This window comes from Coturnix japonica, chromosome 1 (genome assembly GCF_001577835.2).
Source record: "Coturnix japonica isolate 7356 chromosome 1, Coturnix japonica 2.1, whole genome shotgun sequence".
NCBI lineage: Eukaryota > Metazoa > Chordata > Aves > Galliformes > Phasianidae > Coturnix > Coturnix japonica.
Window position 1 is genome coordinate 152,298,502 of NC_029516.1, and position 16,089 is coordinate 152,314,590.

At 41.4% G+C, this 16,089-nt stretch overlaps 1 protein-coding gene across 8 annotated transcripts in view; it reads right to left on the minus strand.

Moving 5' to 3' along the window:
- ATP7B (ATPase copper transporting beta) overlaps positions 1-16,089 on the minus strand; it is a 45,646-nt gene that overhangs the window by 1,294 nt on the left and 28,263 nt on the right. For 5 of the 8 annotated variants that reach the window (XM_015851867.2, XM_015851870.2, XM_015851868.2 and 2 more), the window contains 8 exons: positions 15,831-16,013; positions 14,179-14,377; positions 12,746-12,892; positions 11,310-11,452; positions 10,173-10,376; positions 9,944-10,061; positions 9,086-9,188; positions 1,089-7,895 (listed from right to left, as the gene is read on the minus strand). In XM_015851867.2, the coding sequence (XP_015707353.1) occupies positions 7,631-7,895; positions 9,086-9,188; positions 9,944-10,061; positions 10,173-10,376; positions 11,310-11,452; positions 12,746-12,892; positions 14,179-14,377; positions 15,831-16,013 (1,362 nt within the window). In that variant the 3' untranslated portion in view covers positions 1,089-7,630. Of the gene's footprint in view, positions 1-1,088; positions 7,896-9,026; positions 9,189-9,943; positions 10,062-10,172; positions 10,377-11,309; positions 11,453-12,745; positions 12,893-14,176; positions 14,378-15,830; positions 16,014-16,089 lie in introns of those variants that run through there. The other 3 variants (XM_032442105.1, XM_015851866.2, XM_032442106.1) reach the window with 3 other exon arrangements.

A 16,089-nucleotide genomic window follows, 5' to 3' on the forward strand; every position in this document is an offset into this window, starting at 1 on the left:
AGCAAGACACAGAGCGTTTTCTTCTCAGAGACACTCAGGTTTGCATCTGTACAACATACAGCTCTGTTTGCTTTAAAAAGGCAGACCAAAGAGCAGCCTGAGGGAAAGTGATTAATGCTGTGAAATAATTAAGAGATAAAGAAATATCGCATGACCTGACACAGCTCATCTGAGGAATGATACCTCCCCAGGAGCTGATGCAGTCAGGGGTGGATGGAGACAGACCCAGTTAATAAGCTGGTTACAGCCCGAGGCTGTAGGACTATGGAATGGCTTGGGTTGGAAGGACCTCAAGGATCATTTTGTTTCAACACTCCTGTCACAGACAGTGCTGCCTGCTGCTGGACCAGGTACTAGATCAGGTTGCCCAGGGCCCTATCCAACCTGGCCTTGAACACCTCCAGGGATGGGGCATCCACAACCTCTCTGGGCAGCCTGTCCCAGTGCATCACCACTCTCTCCGTGAAGAACATCACCCTGATATCTAATCTAAATCTTTCCTCCTTTAGTTTAAAACCATTCTCCCTCGTCCCATCACTACCTACCTGCATCAGACAGGTAGACCCCAGGTAGAGGGAGAGAAGATCACAGGTGGGCAGGGCCCCCAAGCAGGCATCCTCTAGATCTGGCCATGACATTTGGAGCTGACACTCCTCCCAAAGACCAGGGGAGCTGATCATTCAAAAAGGGCATAGCTGTGTAAACACTTCATAAAATAAAGTGTGCGATTACCCATAAAAATGCTTCTCTTTCAGAAGCACAAAGGGAAATGGCTTTTAAGCAGAAGAGGGTAGATTTGGACTAGGTATTAGGAATAAATTCTTTACTGTAAGGGTAATGAGAACCCTGGAACAGGTTGCCCAGTGATGCTGTGGATGCCCCTCCCTGGAAGCATTCAAGGCCAGGCTGGATGGGGCTGTGAACAATCTGGTCTGGTGGGAAGTGTCCCTGCCTATAGCAGGGGTTGGAAATGGATGATCTTAAAGGTCCCTTCCAACCCAAACCAGCCTATGATTATATGATTCATGCTGGTGCATTCTGAAGTCCTGCAATGCTCATCATGGCAGCGTCAAACTCCCTTCAGTGACCTGAAGAAAATCTGGTCAATGATGTTCATAACCTCTTCCAATCCTCAGCTTCTAGAGGCAGGGAGGAACGTGTTCCCATACAGCGACAAGAGTGGCTTTGGTGAACGTGTGATCCCATCACGGGCAAAGCAGGCAAGCTTGCTGATGGCAAATAGATGAGAGCTGTAAGGATCAGAAAAGGAAAATGTAATCACTCCCAATAAAAAGTAGGCCGATGGTCACTATTAGCTCACTGAGAAATAGGGCGCTGTCTTCACCCCTCTTGACTTCTCGCTGCTATCAGCCAGAATGAAATCATTACTCAAACTAGGCAGCTTAAGGCTCATTCCCACGCTCCTGCTCTGCTTCCCCACTTACCTCATCTCTGAATCTGAGATTCACAGGTGTGATATCTGTGGAAAGACACCTTGTGAATGGACATGGGCTTGGGCATGATAAGAATGTATGACATTTACTGCACATGACTTCTGAAGTTTACCTGCAGTTTACTCTCCATCAGTAGAGCAAGAGAGGAGATGTGAGACGCTGGTGACTTTAAGGCTCATTACTCTTGAGCTGTGTGCCTCCACTTGCATTGCCTTGCACAAACCTCCCCAGCTAAGCCTGCAGGGGAGGATGGCAAACAGAGAAGTGGCCAGTTTCACTCACCTTTGTGCATCAACTTGGCAGGCCAATGCCTGAAGCTTGGAGTCAGCCTTATTAAGTAAATGGGATGATAATTTTCTGAGGCAACAGGAGAGCCTTAGCAGAGGAGAAACCATGGTCACTGAAACACTGAGCTCTGTAAATGGGAACACTGGGATCAATAGAAACCAAGAAAAGAAAAAGAAAAAGACTAATGTTCACACTGTGATATCATAAATGCTGCTGCTGTGGACCTTCTCAATGCCACCTTGGCCTGCATAGCATAGGGTGGGTTCAAATTCACAGCCAAAATCTGCCTCCTTTGCAGCAGGAAGAAAGCAGACCAGCAGCCTTCCCTGCCTCTGCTCTGCCCCTGGGATGCCAGCAGCTCATGGAGCTCCACTTTCTGTAAGCAGAACAACCAGACAACAGCTTCTGAGTAAGTCCTTTGCGGCACGAACATATTGGCAGCTCTATAGGTTGCTTCTTTTAATCCTCCTGCCATACAGAGAGGATAAAATTCCCAACACAAATGGCAACTCCGCAGCAAGTATCTGCCATAATTACAGTAATTATATTGTCTTCACACTCTCTTATGAATCGGTGACAGTATGTATTTAATGAGCCGTTTCCTGTTCAGCAGGTTGCTCCCAGCCTCTCCGATTTTCAGCTGCAATGCAGAGGTGTCTGAAAATAACATTAACCCTCACAGGGGACAGCAGCACCTCTGTGACAAGTGCTGCACGCAGCCGCAGGTACCACACATCCATCCCCTTGCTGGTCCTGCTGCACGATGGTCTGCTGCCCTGCGGGTCCTGTGTGAAAGCCAATGGGTTTGCTGCCTTTTTACAGCAGCCAGATAGTTTTGCAGCCCCTGGGCGAGCAGGGGTCTAGAAAAGCAGCTGTTGCCCACATAGGGGTCGTGCTGGAGGCATGCTGTGGCTGGCACCATGCGTATGTGGCACTGCCAATGATCCCAAGCAGGGATCACACAGCTGGCCCAGGCTGCTGGCACATCTCATGCACCCCTGATACCTGGGGAATCTAAATCCCATCTGAAGGTGTGGGTTGGTGCTGAGCACACAGCTCAGGTGCACGATGCTCAGCTCTCCTGCAGCACTGCTTATCTTGTGAGATCTCTGCTTGTCAAAGGAAAACAGAAAAGAAAGCAAACGCTAATCTTAGCAGACAGCAAGCGAGGAGCTCAGGAATCACTTAGCTGTCAGATAATACAAACAAGGTAGCAATTCAGAGCTCCAAACAAATCAACACTGGCCTCAAATCTTCAGTTCTGCAGCTCGATAGTTTCCAATCAAGCCCAGATTTTAGGTACATTCTATCCTTTGGCTTAAACTGTCCCTTTTCTACTTTTCCCCCCTTGGTGATAACGAGCACTGACTGCATTAGATTTTCAGATGCTTTGCAAACGAAGGGGATTCTGTGGCTGGGGCTGAGCCTGCAGTGACATCTCGTGGTCCATCAGCCCTTGCAGCCACCTGGCTCCTGGCTGCAGAGCTCACCTACAGTAAGCACTAATGAGCAATAAAAACAGCACTAACTATCACACGTATCCCAGGGGAGGTGGATGCCACAGTGGTGAAAGCAACAAACATATCCTCATGGGAAATCCCTTCCCTTTCCTGTGCAGCACCTGGGGAATCATTAGAAATCACCCATTTATGCATAAACAGCTGATGAAAATCAGAGTGTTGCACAGAGGGACTGTGGATGGGTCTGCAAAGCCTCAGTGATTTTAACTCGAGAAAAGAGGAGGAATCCATCTCTCTCCTCCTATGTCTGTGCCTATCCAGGACTCACATGCAAGCAGGGCAGCAAGAATCAGAACAGAGTCATAGAATGGCTTGGGTCAAAAGGGACATTAAAGATCATCCAGTTCCAAACCCCTGCCATGGGCGGTGCCAGCCAGGGCCCCATCCAACCTGACCTCAAGTGCCTCGAGGAATGGGGCACCCACAGCTTCTCTGTGCAGCAAACCTCTGGACAGGATGCTCTGTCCTTCACCGCTTCTTCAGTTGTTGTGGCTCTGAATGATTTCCCACTGAAAACCAGCAAACTCACTGCTGGTATCTTAGCAGAGGAAATGAAATATGACATTCCGGTGTTAGCTGGTTTATCATCCTCCACCCCACTGAATTATTTCACCAGTGACTCACTTGTGTTCTCCACACACAAGTCCATTCAGAGAAAATACAATCCCTGTAAGTCCGTGTAGTCAAAAACCGGTTTTAATCAGCCTGCACAGAAAGCAAGCTGTTTGTTTGCTTGGAAAATGGGAAGGAAGGGGGAAATTAAACAACCCCTTTAGTTTAAAATCATTCTCCTTTGTCCTGTCACTGTAAAAAGTTGATTTCCCTCCTGTTTATCATCTCCCTTTAAATGTTAGAAAGCTGCAATGAGGTCTTCCCACAGCCTTTTCTTCTCCAGACTGAATAAACTCAGCTCCTTCAGACTGTCTTCATAGGGGACATACTCCAGCCCTCTGATCATGAAATGCAATCATTTTTTTTCTGGGACCACAGGGCACCAAAAATTCCATGGCAAAACTACAGCATGAGAAGACCTATTAGATAGATCCTACACATTAGATGTCTTCTTTGTTCACTAATACATATATGTAATATATAAGTGTGTGAATATAGACACTATATTGTTCCCAGGACAAATAGACTAATACCTCAACAGTGGTAGAGTTTTAAAGAAAACAATGTTTACAATTTAAGAGTTTACATTTTAAGACATTGTGCAAATACGGTTACTAAATAGGAACTTATTTTCCAGTTAATTTTAATATATTAAGTAAAGTCAAAGCTAATCTTTCCTCCAGCCTTTTGGCCCCTCTTGAGAACAGCACAGTGTGATCAGTTTAGAGCCCTCTGCTCAGGTAACATGCCAGCCCATGTCAGTGTCATAGAAACAAGGGACAACAGGGCTGGAGAGAATGTTGAAAGGGTGTCCAAGGGAGCCACCATGACAGGACTCACCTCTGGCTGAAGCATTTCCAACAGGTACGTGCCCAACTGCCACACGCAGCCCAAGAGCCTGCCTTGAAAATCTCTTCCTGCTAGTTCCTCCTCAGGGACTGATCTAAATCTTCCTTGAATCAATAAGCCTCTTAATTCTTCTTCTATCCTCTGTGGACATAAGACACTGAAAGATGAAAGAACTCAGTTGTTCTCTTTGTATTTGAAGACTTGTACTTCCTTTAAGTACGCTGTTGGGAAACCTACTGAAAGTCTGTCTATCTCCTTACATTTCTCTTTCTCCGGTACTTACGTCCTGATTTTACATCATGTAGATAACAGTGTTTATGCACCACCATGTATGTGTTCTGCTGTGCAGCACCACAGTGTTGTTAGAACAGGTCATCAAACAAATATAAACCACCTACCTGGCATTTTTCTGCCCAGCTGACCTCCAATTCCTTTGTCCAATATCTCAAGATGGTTTGGAATCCTAATTCTATCCTTCAAAATGCTTCCAGCCTCACCTGCCTGCACAGTACAACACTGTCCTTCTTCCCTGCTTACTCTGCCTGAACCAGATCACAAAACAGTCACATTAATCATCCATAACATTTCTTTTCTTACCCCACATGCACTGTACTGTTGGATATGCACACTGTGATCTTTAACACGAGCAGACTGGTCCAGAGTTTCAAAAAGCAAAGATCAAGTCAACAATAGAACCAAGTAATTCTCACTTCTGCTGAAATCTAACAAAGAAGTCTTTGCAGCTTCCAACTACACAAAGATGTGATCCACCAGAACAGATCAATGGGCTGAATATCCTGGTTTTATTTTTGTCGGAGCCAAGTATGCTAAATCAAGAACAGAGACGTTTGCACAGCATGCCATGCAAACGAAACTGCTTGTTGGCAATGACATTTTGCGTCTGCATCCTACTATCCATCAATTACTGCTTATATGTGGTTGTTTGGTAGAGTGTTGTTTTTTTCCTGTACCCTTCAAAAAATAAGAAGCCAAGGCACACAAGTTTTGTTTGTTTAAAAAACAACAAAACACCATATTTTTTACTGTAAGCACTGGTAAGAAAACATAAAATAGTGAAACAGTAGACCAGCTTCCCCTGAAGGCCACATTAAGGCATTTATGGCACCTCTGAGAAGTGTGTGAGCTGTGAAAGTCACCTCTGCATGTATAAGGAGATTGTACAGTTTTAAAGCATGAGTAATTGTATTTTAGACAATGCTGTTGGTGTTTTCTCGTGACAGCTGAAATGTAATACTAAAAGGAAGTGAGAACAGGAAGATCTGCCTGGTGCTTTAGGCACGGTCCCTTTTCTGCCTTGTAGAAAACAACAACTAAGTATTAGGAGGGGCAGAACTCGAATCCCTATTTGAAACCATTCTATAATTGAATCAGTGAACGTTATCTCATACTGCTTAGTGCAGTAATTCCCGTTCTTTCACTTCCCAAATCAGAACACAAAACTCTGGTGTGTTTACTTCAGAGTCCCACAGTTCAGCACTATGGGACCAGGTTCAAGTGCACTTCAGCAGTTGGTTCCTATTGTCCTGACTCTAAATGGTATTAAGGGTTGAATTCAACATTCAGAGAGATAAAGCTACCACCAGCTTTGGTACAGACACTGAAGTGAAAGGTGGGTTGCTCAGCACCTTGATTTCTTATTAAACTAGAGCAAAAAAGGAACTTGAAACCAATTGAAAACATGGGAATCCATTTACCTTAAAATTCAAGCTATTGCAAATCCTCATACCCTTCCATCATCAGGAAGAGTTACTTACACCATGGCAAGTAGAAATCCCACATTTTAAGGCCACTTTTCAACCATTCCCTTCTAATGTCAAGGCTGCACTTTAAGCAACCAGTAAGCTGGTTATAAGCTGATTTATAACAAACTCACTCCATCCAGCCATGCTGGAGTCACACCATCTGCAGACGTCGATCTGCTTTCAGTCACTCCACAGTAACTGCCAGCTTCATTCACACTGACAGAAATTCTTCCCTTGGTCAGAGGGAAGAGACTGCTGACTACCAACCATCCAGGACTTTAAGGGATCATACAAGATATCCACAGGAAAATTATGTACTAACTTAGACCACTAATTGCTCATCCTTTGTGGGTTTCCCTAAGAATGGAAAATTCCTAGTGACTTAAAGGAAACTGTCCCTAAAAGGAGTATCTGTAAACATAGTAATAAGTCATAGAAGATGTCTTGTGTGGAGAAAGGGGAGAAAAAAGAGCTTGTATGGAGCAAAAGAGAAAGCCTAAGAGATCAGTGGGAATCACAGAACAAGTTCAGCTGTGAAAATGTGCATCAAAAGAGTTTGATAGTTGAAAGAAAGTGAAAGTCTTTGAAAGAGACTTTTCTGAGAGATGTAGTCAGTGAAACACTGAAGCTTTTTTGGTCCAAGAAGATGCACATGAATCCTAAGTATAAAGTGCACCCACAATGACATGACTAGTTAGGATTCTGTGTGGTTCCAACCACAGAGCTCCTTATGCAGTGGATATTTTCACATAGGCGTAGTATTTGGAGGCTATGAGCATATTTTTTGCTTTATGTGCTCCTGAAAGAATAAACTTAGAAAGAACGTGAAGTATGAAATTTGGTGCCCAGCAAACAGTCCAGAAGACAGAAACTCTATTAGACTCTGAAAATTACTGTTTTAAATTATTTCACTAATTGCTGCGTGCAAATGAGCACAATAGAGTCACAGATTCTTTCAGTGAGTAGGAATAACTGGTGACCTGAAAAAACTCCACAATCCGTACAATATGAAACTGTACTGCAATTGTTTTGTGAGCCAAAGGAATAATTTCACTTATAACCTTGCAGCTCTTGATGACATAACTTGGTCCCTGTTTTCCTTGGTGAAGTGAAACATTTCCTGCTGTAATAAGAACGCAACACTTCAGATGTACTGTTCTTCATCTCCTCCATTCATCAGCAGTGACCACTTGTCCCCTTCCTCCTCAAAAAGCCCATTATGTCTTGGCAGCTTGTCTGAAGTCAAGGAAGAGAGAGACACTTGACTAATTTGATCCCAAGGAGCCGATCTGGATGAATCCCTCCTCCTATCATCCATTCCAATATGAACACTGATTTGGGAAGGAGTTAGTGGCTTCATGCGGCCTTGAGCTTGAGCTTCATAACTTTCTGTGTCTGGCTTCTTATAACTGAGAAAGAGAAAAGACAGTTTGTACCAAGAAGTCAGTGTGTGAAAGTGACCAGCATTACAGTAGATCAGACAGAAACTTTTGATAATCTGATTGCTACCTGCAGTTTAGAAATGATATTAATGGCTTAATGCACTGGTCATGTGGCACAGAGGCAGTTCAAATAGTAAAAGAATGGAACTCTCTTTTTTTTCTTTTTAAGAAAAAAATTGAGCATTTACTGAATTATGAAAATATTCGTAGCAGACAACCACAGGGGAGTGGACTTTATGGCCAAAAAACCCACTTCTAACTTCACATATCATATCATACCACATATCATATGTAATTGTTGGTCAGCAATAGCCCAACGATTACAAGTGTGTATGACCTTCTTCACATATATACATTTTTGAGTTTTTAGAGTGAAGGTTTAAAAAAGAAAACTGTCCCACAGAGTGTACTGAAATATGGCTTCCAGGGGCCTGAAGCTAAATATTGGGATGCTTCTCAGCACCTAACCTCAGTGGTGTCAGTGTTTAGTATTCAGTATTATCAATGCCAGATGGAAAGAACTGAAGAGTAAAGGTATCTCTTCACATGCAGGAGTTTTTCAAACTTTGGAAAAACATAATGAGAACATTTTTGAGAAGAAAATGCTGAAGTGGTAGGACTGATCCTGCAAACATGCATAAGCACATGTTGTTTTCACAGTCACACTGAGCATTTGCATGGTCAGGATCGTGATGCAATAACAGATTTCCCACATTAGTTCACACTAAGCACCACAGAAGACTCCCAGCTACAGGAGAAATATCTGAAGGTTTGGAGTATTTCCAGAGACTGCAAAAAGCCAGATCTTATAAAACAGGTTTGTTCACAATGCTCTTAAAAATAGGCCCACTGCAGCTGCACCCAAAAACGTACTATGAAAAGCTAATAGCTCAAGTGTTACTGAACTAGATCTCCAACACAGATGCCCATGTGGCATCCAGTCACTATTTTAGCTCTAGCTAAAGAATGCTAAGCAGTCTTACACCAAGTGTGTTAATGACAGTGACATCCACCTCTTTTGCAGACAAGAATTAGACACCACCATGCAAAAGGACTTCAGGTACTTTTAAGTATATAAAGCCCAAACTAATGTCTCACTTAAATCCCAGCAGCAGAGCTGTCTGTGTTTCCTCATTACTTAGTGTATGATAACTTGCCATTTTAGCTGCAGGGAAGACAGCACAACAGACACAGAGGAAGCTGCCATGGCAGCTGATCCCATCCAAGGCTGAAGCACAAGACCAGCGGGCATAAACACACCTAGCAAAAGAACATACAGACATCAGCCAGCATACAGATCATCATGATTTCTTGAGACCACTATAATCACAAATAGATCAACGTGTATTTTCTTACTTATTGTTGAACATGTTAAGTATGTCCCTTCAGTTGCAAGGGATGGATTTTGCACAGATTCAGCTACAAGATTGCAGCCACAAGGCAAGACTGTGTGACCCTCCCAGGTATTCTGCATGTACAAAATAATGCAAAAGTAATAGAAGGACAATAATAATAATAATAATCCAGTTAAATGAGGGCGAAGTTACTTTAAAAAAGTAAAAAAAAAAAAATAGGGGGCTGTTTGAAGTTAATTTTAAGTAGGAATTTGATGTCGTGAGATGTCTGATAGAAGCAGAGAAACCAAATAGTATGAGACAAAATGCAAAATTTGGGATGAATAGAATAGGGAGCACCCAGAAGTCAGATGATCTTCCTGATTAGAGCTACGTTTAAATATACTAAAATGAATCCCAAAATACTGTTTTGTAAAATAAAATCATGATTTTCATTTTAAGATATAAGTATTTACTCCTAAGACCTTAAAATTTGGGACACAAAGTTTTCTTCTACCAGCATAAACATCTATATACATATATGTTTCGTTCTCATTCTGCTGAGTTTTAAATGCTCCAGGAACCTCTCTTCAGTTGCTTGAGCAGGAAATCCTGTCAGAGGCACCACAGAGCTCAACCATGCTGCTGCCTTCCACAAGTTGAGCTCTGACAACCACCCACCTGCTGCTATTGGTATTCCAAGCAGATTATAAATTAAGGCGAGAATCAGATTTATTCGTATTCTCCGCACTGTTCTCTTCGATAAGTGAATACTGGCAACTACATCCAGCAAGTCATTCTGTAAGACAGAAGAGCACTGAAAGTATTCCACGTGCAGTCTTTAGAATACTGAACTGAAAGGAAGAGCAATAAAAAGTGATAGAAAGCAGGTCAAAATTGTTGTGCTCACTCGGATAAGAACAACATCTGCTGCTTCAATGGCAACATCAGTGCCCGTTCCAATTGCTATTCCAATGTCGGCCCTGGCTAGTGCAGGGGAATCATTGACTCCGTCACCAACCATTGCAACCTTTCTCCTCCCATTTTGGAGTTCTTGGACCTTTGCGACTTTGTGAGAAGGAAGAACCTCAGCAAAGACTTTTTTGATCCCAACCTATGTAAGAAGAAAGAAACACATTTTTATTGGTGATATGCTGAAAGGAAAAGCCATCTGCTGTTCTGAGAGAAGGGCAAACAAAGGAAGATCACTCAAATAAATTGCAAGCAACACAAAGCTGAAGAGCAACGTGCCTTTGGCGTAAGGGTAAATGAAAGAATTAAGTCACATTGTGAAAAAAACAGGCCTCATACCATAGGAGAATATGTATACCATGTTGCTGGCTGAGTTAGCTCTTTGTATATGTGAGGAACGCAACACAGAGGCACACAGTAGATGAAGAGTAGACCAGTGTAAAAAGGAAGTGGGACATGGGTATGGAGAGGGTATAAATGTTAGGAGGTAGAGTTAGAATTTGGCTTTGAAGTTTGGAATGTTGTTTACAGTTTGTGCACTCATGCACTCAACTTGTTTTAGATTGCTATGCTTCTTAAAAATAAGAATTATTTTTCTTACTACATTATCTTTAAATTTAATGGCAAATCCCCACTTCCTGTACTTGGAACCAGACTGGACATTAAAGGCAGATCCCTTCTTCATGAAGGAAACTCGAGTGCCCTTCAGTGAATGGAGCTAGAAGGCTTCAGCCCAGCAATGGAGTAATTACTGCATGAAACTCAACACACCTCAAGAGGCGCTGAATGTTTGTCTTCAGTGGGATCTTAATGCAGTCATTGGCCTTTACTATGCCATACAACTTAGAATCATAGAATCACCAAGGTTGGAAAAGACCTACAAGATCATCCATCCAATCATCCACCAATCACCAGTAGTTCTCACTAAAAACTTCACTGGATTTTCAATCTAGTTTAAGAAAAGTTAGTCTTTCCTAAATGTATCCATGGAAACTGTGAGTTCCTAGTCCTAATTCACTGAAATAAGCAGAATTTTAGAAAGCCATCACACCTTTTGTAAAATGCAAGAAGGTACCTGAGTAGCAATGGCTTTTGCAGTTTTCCTGTTGTCTCCCGTTATCAGCACCACATCTATTCCCATGTTTTTCAGCGTGTGCACAGCAAGGGCTGCCTCCTGCTTGACCGTGTCTGCAATTGCGATCATTCCACACAAGGCGCCTTCACAAAGAAATGTGTTCAGTTAAAAAGAGCTGTGGGCAGCAAAGTGGTAGCAAGAGAACAGGACTCTCTCTCTGTCACAGTATGGTAAAGTAACTATTTCTGGGTAATATTGGCTTTCACAAGCCTGAACTGTTGACTTAAACTTTCTTATCTCTAGCCCCTTTCTTACACACACTCACACATTCTTTTCTAATTTACCTGTTTCAGATCTAAGAACAAAACTCCTTTTATACTTAGGAACCAAGCAGAAGGGGAGCACAGTAGCTTATAATCATGCCTGACTGATAGTTTTTTTTTGTTATAGGCGAACATGACTGTGGGCCAAGGAAAGATTTCATAATTGTCAGATGTTTAAACCACTCCTCCAGCAGTTAGAATATTTGCTTTTATATCCCTTTAATCATTCAGGGTTGGATCTCTATTACAATTAATTACTTTTGCATAGGAGTTCTGCACCCAATGCATATTGTCTGAAAGGTGCATCCAAATGAATTACAAGAATCTCACATTGTTTTTATCATTGCATGTTATATTTCAGAAGTAATGATTTAAGAAGGTTTTCGTCGTCTGTTACTCTGGTCACCATCATTGGCAATGCTAGGAACACAGAATATACATCAGGACCTTGATTTCCACGTTAGGAGCACTTGATTTTTCTGGACATTAATGGAGCCCTGGTTGAGATATGCAGATGCCTCTGAAAATTACTCCATGGGCACATCAAGATTTTTTTTTTCACTAATTGAATCAGAGGTCCCATATCAAGATCACAGAACCAATGGCAATTTATCACCATTACAGCAGTTTCTCTTATTAAGGCTTCATCTAGGTTTCCTTTCTGTGTACAGAATAGAAACCCTCAGGCAAAACTCATTTAGTCTAATCTGGTGTCTCTCTTATACTTGAATGATCTAATGACTTGTCATGTTTATTAATGAAATATTTTGAAATCAGAGATGCAGCAGGTCAGCCTGTAAGCCTTAAACAATACAAAGACAGTACGGGACACAGTTGCACAGTTGCACATGCTGCACACCACACCTTTAGGAAGCAAATATTTGGAAATTAACATTTAAATTAAAAACTACTCAGCAAGGTCTTACAAACACTGCTCTGAGATTAAACACCTTCTTTTAAGAACATCTGATACTTTACACTTTGGTATTTTTCACAAACAGTTCTGTATTAAACAATATGTACTTTCTTGACACTAAACCACGAGTTGTTTCAGTTTGTGTTCATCCTTTTGACTGTACAATCAACTGATATTTACTAAGTCACAGTAGTTACCATCTATAGCCACTAATATGGCTGTCTGTCCTTTTGTTTCATGGTCTGTCATGGCATCATTGACATCATTTGCAATATGCAAGCCATTCCGTCGCATCCACTCACGATTTCCAATCAATACTGAGTATATATGGGAAGACGATGAACCTTTGTGTATGAACAAAAGAATAATAGGAAACTTAAAAACAGTAGACACATCAGAGGTGTTTGAAATGACAGTTTCAGGCAGCATTAGTTACACAAATGTATTTGCAGAGGTTTTCTTATTTATGTGTGTGTGTCTTTGACTAGCAAAGGTCACACCCAAAACACTTTATCTTGAGGCTCATTTGAAGTGCTCTTTCCATGACCAAACACATATGCACAGCCACTAATTGATGACAGCCTCATAAAACTTTTCTCCTTCAAGACTCACTGTTTATATGCAGAGCCGCTTCATAAACGAATTGAAAGTATTTGCATATATTTGCGTATTTGAGTTTGCATTGTTTTTCACAGAAAGTGCAGTGTGCTGCATTGTTCACACAAATAATTACTTCTTTCAAATATAAAGGCCACACTTCTAAGAAAAACGTCATTTTGTTCTAACAAACAATGAAACGGTACATAGACCACTTCATTAAGAATTCAATGCAACTTCACAAAGCCCTCTGAAGCAGGTGAGAAAATATTACATTAACACCACTCACAAATGGCACAGTTCTGATGATTAAAATTCTTATTTCAATTCTTCTAAAAGCTTCCTCAAAAAGGTCAAGAGATACAGTCTGCTGAAAAGAACTGATGAGCTTCCTAAGGAGGACTTTAAATACGTATTCATTCCCTCATAACAATACAAAAGAACAAGTACCTTCACAGAGCGTGAAACAAAAATAAATGCACTGGCTAAATCAAAAGCATCAGGCACTGAAATTTGGTTTGCAGATATAACCTGCTTCACTGCTGAATAATTTCTTTTAATTGTCTTGAGAGATATTTGAATAGAAATCAAAAGGTCCAAGTTAATACGAAACTAAAATGTGGGATGAAAAAAATTGAGCAATAAGATAACATATGCTGAAGGTAACTTCTTTATGGAGGAAGATAATGTTTAACTGGCAAACTGTGCTCTCTGATGGACCATTCTTTTGTCCAAAAGGGACCTTGCTGGGTGTGCCTTATTGCTTATGTATTCTGTCGACTTTTGGAGTATCAGTCACTGTAGCATCTAATCCTTAATTAGGTTACTGAATTCCAGAGCAAGTGAATGTAGGAGAAAAGAGATTTTCAATTGGCATTAAGACATCTTTTTGTCCCCCATATTCTTTGTCTCTGTCTCTCATAAGACCACACTTCTGCTATTCCTAGTCTGGTAGGATTTCTTTACTGTGCTGGCACTATGGATTCATGAGCCCTTGGACTACGGCTAGCAGTTACTTTGGGGGCAGACGTACCATTTGATTCAGAGAGTGCAATCAGTGCGTTATCTCCCAGAGGAGCACTGCTGTCCCCACTCTTGTTAGTGTCCAACTTATCAACACCTTCCTCAGCCATGCCCAGGACAGCCTCAACACCACCTACTTTGCAGCTGATGCCACAGCCTGGGACTGCCTGGAAGTTGGTGCAGTATCCAAGGCTCTCAGTGCCAAGCTCCTGCAGAGACAACCACAGTTCATCATCAGTTTGGGCTGACAATGCATGGTACAAATGTTAGATAACTGCCATCAAAAAGAGATCTTTACAATTATGTCTTTACAATGACTGATAGACTGGAAAGAAGAATGGAGCCTCAGCAGTGGAGAGATAAAGATGTTTTAGATGTGCTGGGGATTATACTTCTGAAGCAAACAGCAACAGAGATCACATCTCAGTCTCAGCCCTAGTACAAGCAAACCAAAAAGGATGATTTTTCATGGAGATTCAAAGGATGTGCAATGGTGGTTTACTACTTTGGCCAAGACTAGGAAATAAAAAGAAATACTACAAAAGTAAGCCATACAGCTCTGGAAAGATGCAACTTTTAATTAGCCACACAGACAAGTGACTGTGTGAGACCAGCTCTTTATATATATATAAATACATACATTCACACACAGTGTGAAACTGCATCTTATCCTCAGAGTGATCTGGCTGGATGATACTAAGTAAAATGGGGTTTGTGTGGAGGGTGAAAGAAAAGTCAGTGAGTAGCTTCAAAAGGGGTAACTACAGTCATAGAAATTGCAAAAAGAATGGGGAAAAAAACACTATATTCATTGGTGAACCATTTATTCTGGGTTATCTGTGGTAATCAGAACTATCTGTACCTTTCAGAGAGCTCCTGTATAGTCAGTAATAACTCAAGCATACAATAACTACAGAAATATCAGGGAAACTAAGATAAATTTGAAAAACAGGAAATGTAAGATATGAGGGGCCAATGAATCATTGCACACACTCACTTTTTCTTTCTAAATTTATGTGTTAATTTCTAAATTTCATCACTGAAAGATCTAGCATTAATAAGTTTGTGATTCATCAGCTAACAGCAAGTAGCCCAGTGACCCACCTTAGTAGAAAGGAGTTCTTTAGAATAGGCTTCTTACATTGTTTCTAATTATGCTTTCATTCTTCCTGAAATATTTGAAGAACACAAACAATATACGAAGGATTTCTGAGGATTTGTAGAATTTGTGGAGGAATGAGGAATCTATTATATTAATTTGTGAAATTCACAAATATCACAGCTTGATATTCATGTTTGTTCCACAGCTTTTTGCCTAATCTATTCAGATAAGCAAGTGACTAATAGCAGTGACTACCACAATCAGGTAATGTGTGAAGTGTCACCATTCACTTTCACTTCACAATGCTTTTCTAAATGTACATGTTCCTCCTGCATATATTCCACAATCCTTCCTTTCTCATTGGCTGCAAAAACTTATTAATAACTTGCTTATGGACTCCATAGTATGGCCACAAAACCAAATCTATATGCCTCAGCCAGTTACTTTTTAGATAGGCCTCTCCTTCTGGCATTTGTTCATTTCACATAGCATTGCTGCATTCACACAGATCCTTTCAGACCTGAAGCGAAACAGTAGGTCATTTATTTAGGTATTTATACCTCTTTGCAGTATTTAGTGACTGCCACTCCCAAAGGATGCTCACTGCTGGCTTCTGCAGTGCCAACCACTGCCAGTACCTTCTTCAGACAGAGCACAGCTGTGTCTTCCAGCAGAAGAACCCTCATGACTTTAGGAACCCCACAAGTAATGGTCCCCGTTTTATCAAACATCACAGTTTTGATCTGCAAGAAATAAACCAGAGTTACTGCCTCAGATATGCTATCATAGGGATGCTTGCATGCTTTGAGCAAACAGATG